The sequence below is a fragment of the Eublepharis macularius genome, chromosome 3 (assembly GCF_028583425.1).
Source record: "Eublepharis macularius isolate TG4126 chromosome 3, MPM_Emac_v1.0, whole genome shotgun sequence".
NCBI lineage: Eukaryota > Metazoa > Chordata > Lepidosauria > Squamata > Eublepharidae > Eublepharis > Eublepharis macularius.
In genome coordinates, this window is record NC_072792.1 from 71,076,978 (window position 1) to 71,091,557 (window position 14,580).

The 14,580-nt window shown below is 39.8% G+C and overlaps 1 protein-coding gene across 2 annotated transcripts; it reads right to left on the minus strand.

Moving 5' to 3' along the window:
* Positions 1-3,930: 3,930 nt before the first annotated feature.
* EIF1AX (eukaryotic translation initiation factor 1A X-linked) lies at positions 3,931-14,256 on the minus strand. 2 transcript variants are annotated; one of them, XM_054973643.1, is made up of 8 exons: positions 14,073-14,256; positions 12,605-12,688; positions 9,218-9,321; positions 7,433-7,483; positions 5,658-5,739; positions 5,456-5,547; positions 4,959-4,976; positions 3,931-4,421 (listed from the first exon to the last, which is right to left on the minus strand). In XM_054973643.1, the coding sequence occupies exons 1-7, from the start codon at positions 14,086-14,088 to the stop codon at positions 4,971-4,973; spliced, it is 435 nt and encodes a 144-aa protein (XP_054829618.1). In that variant the 5' UTR covers positions 14,089-14,256; the 3' UTR covers positions 3,931-4,421; positions 4,959-4,970. The 2 variants fall into 2 exon arrangements, with proteins under 2 accessions (XP_054829618.1, XP_054829617.1); XM_054973642.1 differs by having other exon boundaries at positions 3,931-4,976.
* Between the last annotated feature and the right edge of the window lie 324 nt (positions 14,257-14,580).

Sequence of the window (14,580 nt, forward strand, 5' to 3'; positions counted from 1 at the left end):
AAATTGGACTCTAGACTGTTAAGATAAATTCCTAGCTTCAAGAATTGTAGACAACTATGTTACATCTGAACCACAACTTCCCTCTTCCCCATTTTTCCTGTAAATATTATGGATAGGGAGAAAAGGTGAGAGAACGATGTGTTTGAAAAATAAACTTTCCCTGAATATATTAAACACAAATACTACAAAGGTGGTAGATGCTGAAATCCAAAGAGCCATACACATTTATGTACATGCAGTGCTTTTCCGGCCACTCCCCCCAAAAGCACTTATTGAAGGATGGAAACTCTCCAAAGATTTCATGTAGTGTAAGAAACCGAGTTGGACTGCCCCTCACCAGTTGAAATATACGTTTCCAAGATTCTCTTTCCACTTTAACAACTCAAGAGTTGAAGTCCCTGTACGTCTTGACCCATATGATACCTTTTTATAAGTACCAGCCACAAAGATACAACATGCAAGTTTTAAAGTTATCCAGAACTCTTCATCAGACTCTTGGGGAAGGGATAGTTTCAAGTGGGTAGCCATGTTGGTCTGCAGTAGAAGGGAAAGATTCAAGTCCAATAGCACCTTCAAGACCAACTGGATTTCCAAGGTTTGAGCTTCCGAGAGCTGGAGCTCCCTTCAGCAGATATGAGGTGTGGGTAAAAGGAAGGGGTCCTTATAATCCAGGCCGGGGGAGGAGGGGGAGGGGGTATTGTAAATTAGAATGTCAGAAAGCTAGCTATAATACATGCTGTAGACAGAGCCTGGGGGCGAAGTGTAGAAAATTAGTATCTGTAATGCAAGAAAAATCTTATGTCCCGATTTAGCCCTGGGGGATTCATTGTTGCAAATTTGCAAATGAACTCAATTTCAACCATCTCACATTGTAAATTTCCTTTGAAGTTGTTCTGCTTGAGAACTGTTAAGTCAGCGATGGAACATCTTGGCAGATTAAAATGTTCTCCCACTGGTTTCTGATTGTTGTGATTTTTTGTATCAGAGGTGTCCATCCATTCATTCTTTTGCAAAGGGACTGACTTGTTTGTCCAATAGAGTGGCTGACACTTGGTGGCATATACAATATTGGAAGATTAACAAGTGAATAAGCCCAAGATGGTATGGTGCTGTTAGGTCCAGTGATTGTGCTGCTGGAGTTAATATGGATGCAGGCCCTGGACCCAGAGTTCATGTCAATGTTGATAAATGTTTTCTTGTGAGAAGCTGTTTAAGGTGTGTGTGGGGGGGCTCTTTGTGGGCAAGAAAAGGTTTGCTCTGACTCTCAAAAGCTAATATCCTGGAAATCTAGTTGGTCTTTATCGTGCTACTGGACCTAAATGTTGGGGAGGGGAGAGACAAACATCAGGTGAAATGCTGAGCAGGTATGCAGATTTAAAATGACAGGTTGCACCAGTGGCCTAAGCATAAGCAAAAAATGTAACTGTTCCAAAAGAAAAAACAAACCCCATCAGTAGATCAAACTCCTGTCTGGGAAACATCATTATATTGTAGCCATTGTATTTACAATAGTACACATCTGCTTTAGCCAATGCCTCTTAAGGGACCAAACTGTTCTGTTTGTTCATAGAGACACTTTTGATCAACTGCTGCCCTCTGTATTTTCACTTGAATGCTTCCACTGTTCTGAAACTTGACCCAGGTACTATCTTAAACCTGCAGTTGACACAATATGCTTCTAAGACAAGGCCTTGCCATGACCCAAGAGGACTCTCCCTTCCCCCTGTCACTTTTACTTTGATTGGTATTTTATGAGTTTTGCTTTGGACCATTGCAGATACATGAAGTGTCTTTCTATGAAAATCTTATGTAGCGCATGCTACCATAAATAAGCCCCACGGGGTGAACGAGATACAACCACACGTTTTTCCTATTTTTCAGTCCAACAATCTGTGTTAATTGCTTTATAAAATGATGTTTTAAAGTGCCTTTTAAGATTAACAGAGACCCAGAACTGGTTCGTTGCAATAGGCTCTGGGATTAATTGAAACATTCATTGCAGTAATGAGAGACTTTTCCAAGTTATCATGCTGTAACAAGATGCAGCACTGCTTCAGTATTATCTAGGGCAGGGAGAAAAATATTTTACCATGAAAAGATGGAATGCATGGCCTGAAGTCATAGAAAATTTACAACATGAAGATGGAAAGACGTTCTAGTGCTTTTGCATAAATGTATTGGTGGTACATATACAATATTTCTGTTAGTATCATAAGTTTTCAGAGGACTGTCATGTAGCTTCTGTACTCAAGCCAAATAGAAGCATAAACAAATGCATCAGCAACACTGCATATATTTTTCTAAGTTCTGAAGATATGGTTATGTATGCATTCATGTTTTAGGACATGATCTAACTACACAGGAAAGCATGTGTACATATCTTTCTACAGCAAACATACGCTTATATTATGGCAACATCTTTGTTACTATAAAATTAATTCACAAGCGAGAGATTTCTATTTTAGCAAACAAGATTTCACAGAAATGAAAGTTTACAGACTTTCCTATTAAATACCATTTCTTACCTTCTAGATTGGCCCGTTTATGCAAAAACTTTTAGCTTCCAAGAGGCTACATATATACACAAGGTAATACGCTATTTGTTTTATTAAACACTTTTCTCAAAACTCCTAGTCTGTTTATAAATATAAATGCTGCTTGGTTTCATTATACCCCATATTCAGCAAATCTTCAACAGCCCAACAATTCATCTTTATACCATCTCTCTACTTGCAAGTTTAATAGTTTTGTAGTAACTTATTTCTCCCCTACCTGTTCATATTTTAAAAACAACAAAAATGAGCATTTTACAATTAGATGAAAAATCTCAAATCATCAGTCTTCTCCTTGGCTCTGTGTATTTATATATTACTTTCTTAGGTCAACATTTAGAAGATGTACATGGATTATGATGTTAGTTATGCAATACTGTAGAAAATGCTATCAGTAGAGTCGGTATTGATTAACTATATCTAAAAGTGATAAAACAGACATTAGGTAATTTTATAAAGATTTCAGATTTTGCATTCAGAACCTGTATTCTTCATTCAAACGTGCAGAAATATTACATGGAAAATCATAAGCTGATAAGCAGTTTCAGCAGAAGGCTGAACCCAAGTCAAATATTAACTTTACAGCATAGGTTAAGGATCAACAAGATTTTGAACTGTTGACAATTTATCATTGTTCCTGATCTCATTTTCCCTAGAGATTTAGTACCCTAAAAAAGGCTAAAGGGATTTAACTAGTAATAATTAAGGGATTAAAATCAGCCAAAATGATAATCCTTATACAAAAACCTGCACAAATCCCCAATTTCTAGTCAGTGTTAAGCATTCTGTGAATATTCACAGTTCATAGGGCAAAATGCTACAAGTTGTGCTAATGACATGTTCTATAATCAGAAATGAATTTGGTGTAGTTAAACAGTAACTCCAGGTCTCTACACAATGGGTACTTTCTTAAGAAAAGTCTAGGCTTCGTAACAATAAAATTTAATTGTGTAGTCCCATTCATTTCAACAAGACCCTGTCCTGAACAGTTCTATCATATTATGGCCAAAAGCCAAGGTACCTAAAATATATGATAAGCAAACATGCACACACCTGCTCTTCCATCCATTGCTTGGAAAGGACACAATTACTTCAATACTTATTAAGAAAACAATATTAGAGCTTCAATATCCATTAGGCTTCAACCTTAAGAATTCAACATGAAGGAGGCTAATTCCACAGTATGGAAACCAAATGTAGCTAAGTAAGCTTTCACTTCTGAAATAGTTTTCTTGGTTAAACTTTATAAGCATAATAAAATTTAAGAATTGACAGTATTCATATGAAAACTATAATACAAAATGCATTACGAAATAGCAATTTAATTCCCCTTGAGACTGCAAAGATGAAACACTAGAGACACAAACCCAGTCCAAAGTTGTTAATATTTATATGACTATGTTAGTCTTTATTGAACTTTTTAGGTGCGCCACTCCCACTCATACTGGAAACGCTTATTCCTTTAGTTGATCTATCTTGTTAATTTGAGATAGGTTTTTAAAACTTCACATTAATCTCTTATATACTCCGAATCAGACTACTAAAACATCTCTCCAGTTGTATCTTATAATTTGTAGAATTTAAGTTTAAAATAAAATTTTACTTTTTAACATAAGATTTCCTTTGTATTGTAAAAATATTCTAAGTACGTATGAACACAACTGTTTACCATTATTTTTGCAAGGGCAACCCTAACCTTTTAAAATGTTTAATTACAAGAAAAGAATACAAGTTCTCCAAATCAATGAATAATTTAAATTTGGTGCCACCCAGTGTTTAACTTTAGCATTACCACTACCAAATACAGAACAGTAGTTCAAACATACATAATTTTAAAAATTTATTCTTTCTCCACTATGGCAAGTTTATCTGTGAAAGAGAGGAAATTTAATATCAAAACCAGTATAAAAATAACATGCAGCTAAACTTAAAAGGAATATCCAGGCATTATGAACTTTAATGAAGACCCCTGGCCATTGCAATTATCAAAACCTTACAAACTCAGGTTTAATGAATAATGAGAAATGACATTGCACTGGCAGATTCAACACTAACCTGAATTGGGTATTTAATCAAAATCCATGATAATTAATGGGCAAGCAATTTTTTTTTAAATTTCAGAACACAGGTTTAGTGAAGTTTACTGGCAAAAACAGATGAAGCAAACATGGGAGCTCAAAGTGTATTTACACTCAGATGTAAAAGTCTAATTGGTAGAGAGACAAAAATAGCTGTAATATTTCATTTGCAAGTCCAATATTATCTGTTTCTTAAAGAAATATAAATACTTAAACACTGGGCAATAGATAGGTTTGCTGTAACTACAAATGTTATGCAGTTTCAGTCTTCTTACAGATAGGGACTTGAAACAAAATAATTCTTGAGGTGGAAAGTTGGAATGTATACCTCTCAGTTCCATTAGATCTGTAAGTAAAAGAGGGATGACAATTAATCTTAAATTCAGATAACCTTTACTACATAAAGCAATTAAATGCATAACTGATTTGATTTTTGACCTCCTGTATGACTTCTACCATTTTATTAAAACTGCCCTTATATTATGACCTTTTAGGACATGTATAATTCACACGATATCAATGATACACTTGTTTTGCAACTTAAGACCTTCACCTAAGCTTCCATTTCTACATGGCTTAGCAAGTTCAACAACGTTAGTTTTTAGGAACCAAAACTGCACCAAACGAGGCACCATCTCATAACTCAAATGCAAGGAAATGAATTTCTATCCATTTGGATGGACACTGGAGTACCTCTAGATAAAATACTAAGTAACTAGCAACCTGCACAACTTTAAAATTAAAAGTCTCAAGGTTTCAGTACATTTTCCTAAAACCACTATGTGAATGGTAAGGCTGAATGCTTCCTAGTACAACAATACTTACATCATCGATATCTTCATCATCATCTCCAATATCATCAAATTGGATTTCATCATCATCACCAGGTCCAAATGTGTCAGTTTCATTAATTTTAGCTAAATAAAAGAATTTTATTAATTATAAGAGAACTATATTAAACACACTGGAATTTTGCTGGAATCTTCCCCCTTGCTCCTCCTTTGATTTGTGCTTAAGAAATTCTCACCATGTTCTGGAAGTTCTCCATATGCCTTCAGACTTCTGGCTTCATCTGCATTGTACTTTAGAATAACATCAGCCTTGTTATCCTATAAAAAGTAAAGTATTTGTAAGTAACATTTCAAAAGTGTTTATTCTTAAAGCACTGCCATCTGGACATTACAGTATCATCTCTTATAAAGGCTTATTTTGAAAAAGCAGTTTGCTAGCACTTTAGAAACTAACTGTGATACATTCTTGCACAGGCAAGAGTGCTATGTATATATCCTGCTTATAAAACCACATAAATTCAAAGCACCTTTAACATGTTTACATTTCTAAGAATCTGAATACTGATACATTTTTGTAGTAGAATTTGTATTAAGAAACCTGTGTTATGTGATGGCTAAGAGAGATAGTTGTCTATAGTTCTAATTGCACTTTCTATGAACTCACGAGGTGGTGCAATCCCCCCTATGATAAAATATATAGTGCCCATATACCCTGCATGGTAACAGTAAGAACTACAATATTTAAGTAAAACATTTTCAACATTCAAACACTATGTTAATACCAAACAAGCTCACTATGTCAAACTGATAATTTACTAACTTAAAATGACAGTGTATTCCTGAACAGAATTACTCTACAATAAGCTCAACCTGAATAGCCCCGGAACCCCGATCTTGATGGATCTCAGAAGCTAAGTGGTTAAGAGCAGCAGGACTCGAATCTAGAGAACCAGGTTCGATTCCTCACTCCTCCACTTGAAGCCACTGGTGACCTTGGGTCAGTCACAGCTCTTCTAGAGCTCTCAGCCCCACCCACCTCACAGGGTGATTGTTGTGGGGATAATAATAACATACTTTGTAAACTGCTCTGAGTGGGTGTTAAGTTGTCCTGAAGGGCAGTATATAAATTGAATATTATTAATGTTATTATGCAGGGTTGGCCTTGGTTAGTAATTGGATGGGAGACCTTCAATGAAGACCAAGGTTGCAGAGGCAAGCAATGGTAAATCACTTTTGTTAGTCTCTTGCCTTGAAAATCCCAGCAGGGATCGCTGTAAATCAGTTACAACTTGACATCACTTTCCATCACCACCAGGATGAGCACACTGAAATCAAGCATGTTGTTTTTCCTTTCTTCCCTACTTTCAACCTGTCACAAATATGCTGAGCAGTATGCGTAAGGGATGGGTCTGTGCTATTGGATCTCTCTCCTCTTTCCCCCTTTCTGCCCTGTACCAGGGTTTGGGAGGAAGTTGAAGCCCGTGTCACAAGTGAGCACAAAGCAGAAAGGGGTGGGGGAGCCAAAACAATACTGAGGAAATGCTTTAGTACTACTTATTATCATGCTCCATAGCCTTTTTTCCAATATGCAGGCAGTGGAGCTGGGTTCTAGCAAGCCAGATCTTGGCCACTATTACCTGCATCTCTCAGTGAAGGCTGTGCTGCTTGGAAACAGGATTCTACGGAATCTTATAGCAAAACTCTTGCAGACAGTCTGTGATCCAAGTATTTTACAACTTGCTTTGAATTGCAAAGTGTGAGTAATTTGGGCTTTAAACAGTCTGTGTTTATACATATAGCTTCACACAAATAGCTAATCTACTTCCCTTCTCCGCAATACATCCTTTGAAATGGGGAGTATATAAGATGTATACCAAGGCACAGGATTCTTTTGGGCATCTTATAGTCGTACTTTCTCTATAAAAGATGTGCTTATAGTAAAATATTACTGACTCAAATCAATGTTTTAGAACTTCCAGTTCATATCCCAAACAAAGCAAATAATATTTACCTGATAGTCTCTTAAACCCACCAATATGATATCTGATGTATTTATCCAAACCTAAAAACAAATAAGCATTTGAAATTTTTTTACAAATCCTTGCTCCTTTTAACTAGAACATTAATAACAGCCAAGATTTTGCAGAAAGTTAACAAAATGCACTAAGTTTATTTCTCAAAGACTGCCAGCTTCTCTTGCCTCCTGGTTGGTTGAATTCAGTATGTCTCAGTATTGCCCACCTGAAGTTATCTGTAAGTTTGATTATGGTTAGCAAGTTTCATCTTCAGGAAGAAATACAACTGTGCTAGGCTGATTAGTTTCACCTGAGAATACATATCAGTTGTTGAACTAGAATATGATGTAACATTATTAATCAAGCTTAATTCACATGCAGTTTCTCATATGTTAAAGCTTCTCATGTATACTGGAACAAAGAATCCAAAGTAACACTGTCTAAGCGTGATATCTAGAACCCAGGAAAAATTGCATCACCTCCTTCTGCATAGTTATTGCACTCCTGACAATAAGGATACATGTCCTTGCAGAAGAGTAAGTCTGACCATAGCCAGTAGAGGAAATTGTGGTAAAAGAGAATGTGATATATAGCTCTATGGTGAAGGAAGAGATGCACCAGCCAGACTGGGGGGGAGGGGCAACAACAACAAGTGTCATAATTCAAAAGACCTTCCAGCAAACAGAAAAGTGGGGAGGGGGAAGGATCATGAATTTAAAGTTAATGGTTGGGAAAAATGGTTAGGGGAAAATCATAAGAGAAGGTAAAATGACATTATTAACAATATTTATATCCTGCCTAAGTTAGGGCTACCTGATTCCAGAAAAATGCTATTGGAGTAGATCTTGGGTTGGGATTTAAAGGCAAAGAAGAGCTGTTTTCCTCTCTGTCCTGATGAGAATGCTCCAGGAACAGTGAATCACTTTGCAGAAATGATGAGAGTGAACGCAAGTAAAAGAATTAGGGAAGTTGTAGATCTTATCAGAGCCAGCAGTAATAAATGTGATCATCCACAGATAGTGCAAGCAGAAAGCAGTAATTATTTAAGCTAAGCAGTATGGCAATGGGGACAAAGGGTGGTCAAAAGGAAGCAAAAAAAGTAAAACAAGAAAAGGAAACAGAAAAGGGAAAGGATCATGGAAGCCCGAAAAGCAGATTAAGTCAAAGTTATGTACATGCCAAGGCAAATGTGACAGAATCTCTTGATTTAATCAAATGGAAGGCTCCCCCGCCCCCTTAAGAGCCTTGTAAGGGCAGTTACAATGTACTGGAAGGACTATTGAGGATAAATGATAATAAGAGGTGGTGCTTGAAAACAGGATAACAAGCTGGAAAAAATCTGAGCATGACAAAGGGGGGGAAAGAATGATAAATGATATGGAAGCACAGTCAGCAAATTAAGGTAATTAATCCTAGACTGAAGGTGGAGAGGAGAATCAGTTTGAAATGAAAGGGAAAGGGCCAAGGGAAGTTACATGGAAATTCACAGCAGATCTTGTCAACCTTCATTGAAGAAGCTGGTATAATCTTCAGCAGGGGATGATGAATTTAAGAGTAAATCAAGGATACACAAGAGACCACAGAAGTTTTAACTCAGAAATCAACTTAATAATGGTAGCTTCAGAAAAGTATAGGAAGGATAAGAACAAACTTGAGTGTAAATTTATTTTAAGAAGCATTCTAGCCATCTCACATAAGCTGTTAAAAGTTCTGATAAGAATTATATATAGATTTGTATACTCATCTACAGTTGAAGACATTCTAGAGAAACTTGAACGTACCTTTTTCCTCAACTTTCCTCGGATATGACATAACCTCTTCACACCATCAAAACATAATGCCTCCAGTCGGCCATTTCCCAACATCTTGATTACTTGGGCATATTCTGGAAGAAATTACATACCAATTCAGTCAAGACAATTGCATAGAAGAACCAAGAGATACACATACCACTACAGCTTCTAGTTTGCTCATCTAAAGGGTACTGGGCTATTAAAATCAGAAACAAGATTTGAACAGACAACTATTGATATGTCACAGACTATGTAAAGCTGAAAGGATTACTGAGCAAAAATTGAAGTTGCAAATTGATGGCTGCAGTGAGCATCATAGGACTCCTGGATCCACTAACCCGCTTGTATAAATCTTGATTAAGCAAACCAAAAATCATTCATGAACTCTACCGGTGGCAGAACAAAGGTTGCTGTAGAACCAAGATGAGAATATTATGAAAGCAAGGCTTAGTCTTAAAAAAAAAGCATTCAGATATCTTAGACAATTTGTTCCAATAGATCCTAACGATTTCACAACTTGCCTATGAGGAATCTTGTTAACAAATGCTTTACATTACCTGTCACACTGCAAACATAATCAAGGTCGCATACCAAAATAATTTAAAAATATTAACCAAAATGACTACATGCTTTATTGTATAAAAAACAAGTACTTTGATCCTGTCACGGGCTGGGCCAGCCCCAGCAGGGTGGTTCAAGTCCAAACCTTAATGGCAGAGTCTGAGGGGAGTTCCAAGAACAAAAGCCAGGTCAAACCGGTGGTCAGAGCACAAGATAACGCCAGGAGTGAGTCCAGAGTCCAAGAGCAAGGTCAGGTGCAATCCAAGGTCATTTACCGGTAGTGTCAGGTCCAAAAGCAGGCACAGGCACAGGCAAGGTTCACAGAACACGGAGTGGTTGCAGGCAATAGACACGTTGCTTCCACGCCCGGCAGTTCCTCCAGACTGGCTCTTATAGCCAGGCGTGGTTTTCAGCCAGCTGCTGGGGCTCCATCCTGACACTACTCATCATCACTCTCCAGCAGCTGGCGTTGGCTCAAGAGGCGAGCACTGCGCCGTCTCTCCTGCAGTTCCAGTCTCTGGCGCTGCCTGCGGCGTTCCTTGGGCGTGGGTGAGCCTGGGGGGGTGGAGGCTCTTGGCTGCGCTGCACCTGTAGAAGTCCCTGGCTGAGCTTCCCCTGTGGTGTAGGGGCTAGAGGGTGCTGGTGTCTCAGCTGCTGGCTGCAAGCTCTGATCAGCCAGCAGCTGTTGCTCCTGATTGCTGGCTTCTGCTGAATCAGGGCTAGGGCTGGCTACACAGGGCTCCTCTTCTCCTGAGGAGTCCTGGCTGGCTACACGAGGCTCCTCTCCTCCAGAGGAGACCTCACTCTCAGACTGGGCCATGACAGATCCTATGTTACAGAGTATGGCAGTATATCACACCCTCATGTTACAGCTTGCTGTTCTACACCTTGCTCCTGGGGGCAGCAATCAGTGGACTCCCAGGAACACTGAGTGTGGAAGCTGCAGTAGGATGGGGTAAGCAACCTCCCACTTCAACAGGGAAAGTACTTCTGCAAAAATAAGAGATCTGTATCTAAACCATAATAAATTAGAATGTAAGAACCATCCTGCTGGATCAGGCCAGATGTTCATCTAGCCTAGCATCCTGTCTCACACAGAGGCCAACTAATCACTCTGGAGGGTCAACAGGTCATAGAGACCAGGGCCTTCCCCTGATGTTGCCTCTTGGCACCAGGATTCGGAGGTTTACTGCCTGTGATCTAGAGGTTCCCTTTATTCACCTGTCATGGATTACCTTGGTTTATAGCAGGAAGATGAGCCCTCATCAGAGGAAGAAAACTTGCCCCAACCTTTGGCAGACTCTGTGAGGCAGGTTCCTTAGGGCCTTCCCAAAGGAACCCGAGCCAGCACCAGCACAACCCCATGAGCCAGGGGGATCCAGCATGGACTCACCTGCTGCTAGATCTGCCTTTTCTCTCATAGGACCCCAGAAACATTGAAGGCAAGGAATTAGGGCAGAGACCTGGAACAGATGCAGGAACACACAACTGGCGGGCTGAGGCTTTCCTCTTGCTGAGGAAATGCCAGAAGAGTCCACTAAGTCATTGCAGGATCTAGGACCCACTACTCTTCATTAGTCTGTGAAGGAGTGCCTAACATGGAACCCAGTATGACCTGTAGCTAAAATCCTTACATAAAGCTATGGTGAGGCTGAAGCCAGTTTGGGATCAACTTGTCTGCAGTCTTACTGACTATTTCACCAATGGCCTTCAATGGCTGTTGCTAACTCTTGTAACACTGTAGCCAGAACTTTACTGCTTTTGGACTTTTCCTCTGGATTATGTTACCTGATCCTGGACTCTGACTTTGGGCTGTGATCCTAGAACCACCGAGACTCCCTGTTGTTGCTAGGGCTTGCCTTCCACCTGATAAATCACTACGGATAGTAGCCACTGATATACCTTCATTAATCTGCCTAACCCCCTTTTAAAGCTATCTATGCCTTTGATCATCATGACATCTTCTGGCAGTGAATTCCAAAATATTTCCTTTCATTCATCCTGAATCCTACTGCCCACCAGCTTCACTGGATGCCCTTGACTTGAGTTCTAGTATTTTGGAAGGAGAAAAGTTCTCTCTGTTTAAGCTCTCTATGCTGTACATAATTTTAATTTTATAAACCTCTATCATGCCCCCCACCTTAGTAAATTTTTTCCTAAATGGAGAAGTCACAGACTCTTGAGCTTTTCCTCACAGGAAAGGTGCTCCAACCCCCTAATCATCCTGGTTGTCCTCTTCTCTACTTCTTCCAGCTCAGCAATGTCCCTTTTGAGATATGGTGATCAGAACTGCACACATTATTCTAAATGAGGCCACACCAGAAATATATACAGGGACATTTTATTTTCAATTCCTTTCCTTCCCCCCTTTCACTGCTGTGACACACTGGATTGACACTTGCATTGAGCTCTCCACCACAACCTCATTGTTTCTTTCTGTCTCCAACTCAGCAAGTTAATATACTTGAAACTGGAATTTTTTGTTTCATTGTGCATCACCTTACACTTACCTACCACTGAATTTCATTTGCTACATTATTGCCTGCTCATCCAATTTGTAGAGATCCTCCTGAAGCTCTTCACAATCAGCCTTGGTTTTCACCATCCTGAATAATTTTGTGTCATTTGCAGACTTATCCACTACACTGCTCACCTCCTGTTCCAAATCATTTATGAACAAATTAAATAGCACTGACCTCAATACTGATCTTTGTGGGACCTGAATGCTTACCTCCCTCCATTGCAAGAACTATTTATGTTTACTTTTTGCTTCCTGTCATTTACCCAATCTTTAATTCATAAGAGGAGTCTCACCTTGTCCATCTTCTTTGAATACAAGTTCTCTTTTTTCAGACTCATTTTCATTCTTACCTCTTCTTCTGTTTTTACCTCCCTTACCTAAATTGAGACAGAGAGAGCTATTAGCCACATTTTGAAAACTAGTACAAAACTCAGTGTTGAGGAAATGAGAGGCATGGTTTGCAAAAATATAAAGTAAAAACAGATGCAGTTTCCAGATATCTCAGGAATACATTTAAAGTTACCATCTAATCAACTGTATTCATCGTTAATTAAAGCTAATTCATGATTCTGAAAATGTTCTCTGGATGTCACAATAACAGTAGAGTTTACAGATGTGCTGTAAAATACCTGCAAATGTCCCATAAGAAAAAAAAATATAGCCACAGTCCCTAAATTAGAACTCAAAAATACTTGTGTCATTATTTGTCTGAGCTACTAATGTGTGATCAGTAAGACAACTGAATTCACTGTTCAAAATAACTTTAGTTTGGGCTCTGACAAAGATCCAACTATTTTGCGAACCTATAATTTTCTAGTGCCAAGAACTGTATACATCCACATCACACAGTAAAAAAATATTAATCTTCAGCGTATTCTAGGTAGCAAGAAAACACACACTTCAAAGATCACAGTCTAAAATTAAAATTCTTTAATTAGTTTAATGCTATCCATCTTGAGTACTTCAGCCTAACAACATATGTGAAAATATATACCTAACCATAAACATGTATGCCTATCCCTAATAAGAAACTCTTTAACAAAAAAGTTGCTGATTTAAAAACAGCTACTGAATGTAATTTTCTGAGTGTTTCCCTTGCCTGTGTCTCTCCCCTCAGATACATTATTAGCAATCATGAAAAACTAGAGCTGTTATAGCATTTTAAAGCTGTAATAGGATTCTATCAGATGTGCACCCAGCATGGAACTAAATTCAAAACCCACAGAATCACAGGCAACAAGCCATAGAATAGCAATTGAACCTTTAAGTTGCTTTATACTGACTCCAATTATTAGCCCACCTAGCTCAGCAACACCTTCCCCAATTGACAGCACTTTTCCTGAATACCTGCTATCTGAAAGCCTTTTATTTGGAAATAAATTGAATCAGGGCCCTTCTACACACACATGCATTACCGCGGTGCTCCAATATAAAAAACGGGGCGGGGGAGGGGGAGAAGAGAGGGAAAGGTTCCAAAACAGCCACAGTCTGAAAACCCTCCTAGGTCCCTCTCAACTCACAGACAGCCCCCTGAACTCAGTAGAGCTTCACACACGGAAAGACAAGGCAGCGGGCTGTGAGTAGCCGAGTAACGGCAGTAAAAGGGCTGCTACTTTCATACAAGAGGAAGAAACATCGAGGAACCATGGGCCTCAAGGGGAGGGCCTCCCCCAACGGCAGCAACTACCCCTTCAGCTGTCACGGGCAAGGGGAGGGGGGCACGCAGCATCAAAAGGGGGGGGGGAGCTCGGGAGGCCTCACCTTTATTCTTCGGCATGACGGCGACGAAGAAAGAAAGGCGGCCTTCCTGGCGCTCCCGGCTGAGGCAAAAGGCGGAAGGGGAAAGGAACGCGCCGAGGGAACGTGACGGTGACGCGCTTCTAGCGACAGCGACCGCGCAAGGCTCCGCTGCGGCCTTTCCGAGGGAAGAAAGGATACAGAAAACTCCTCCTCCTCGCCCTTCCCGGCATACCCTTCGCTCGCGCGAGTTTCTCCGCTGCCTGCGAGGTCTGTCAGCGCCCCCTACCAGCCGGAGGACTTTTGGCGCTGGCGCCTTCCACCGCGGGGTTGTTCTCTGGCTGAGCAGTCTTGTGTGAGTTTAAATGCTGCGAGACACGCCTTTGCAGCCCCCCTCCTGCCTCTCATCGTCATTGCAGCTGCGTCTAGTAGGGTTCCGGGCTTCTTAGGCATGCTCGCGCTTAATTTGTCGCTGGGCGGGCGTGACGTTCTGGTTTGTTGCTGCAAAAATGAACGGCAGTCTTGTGGCGCC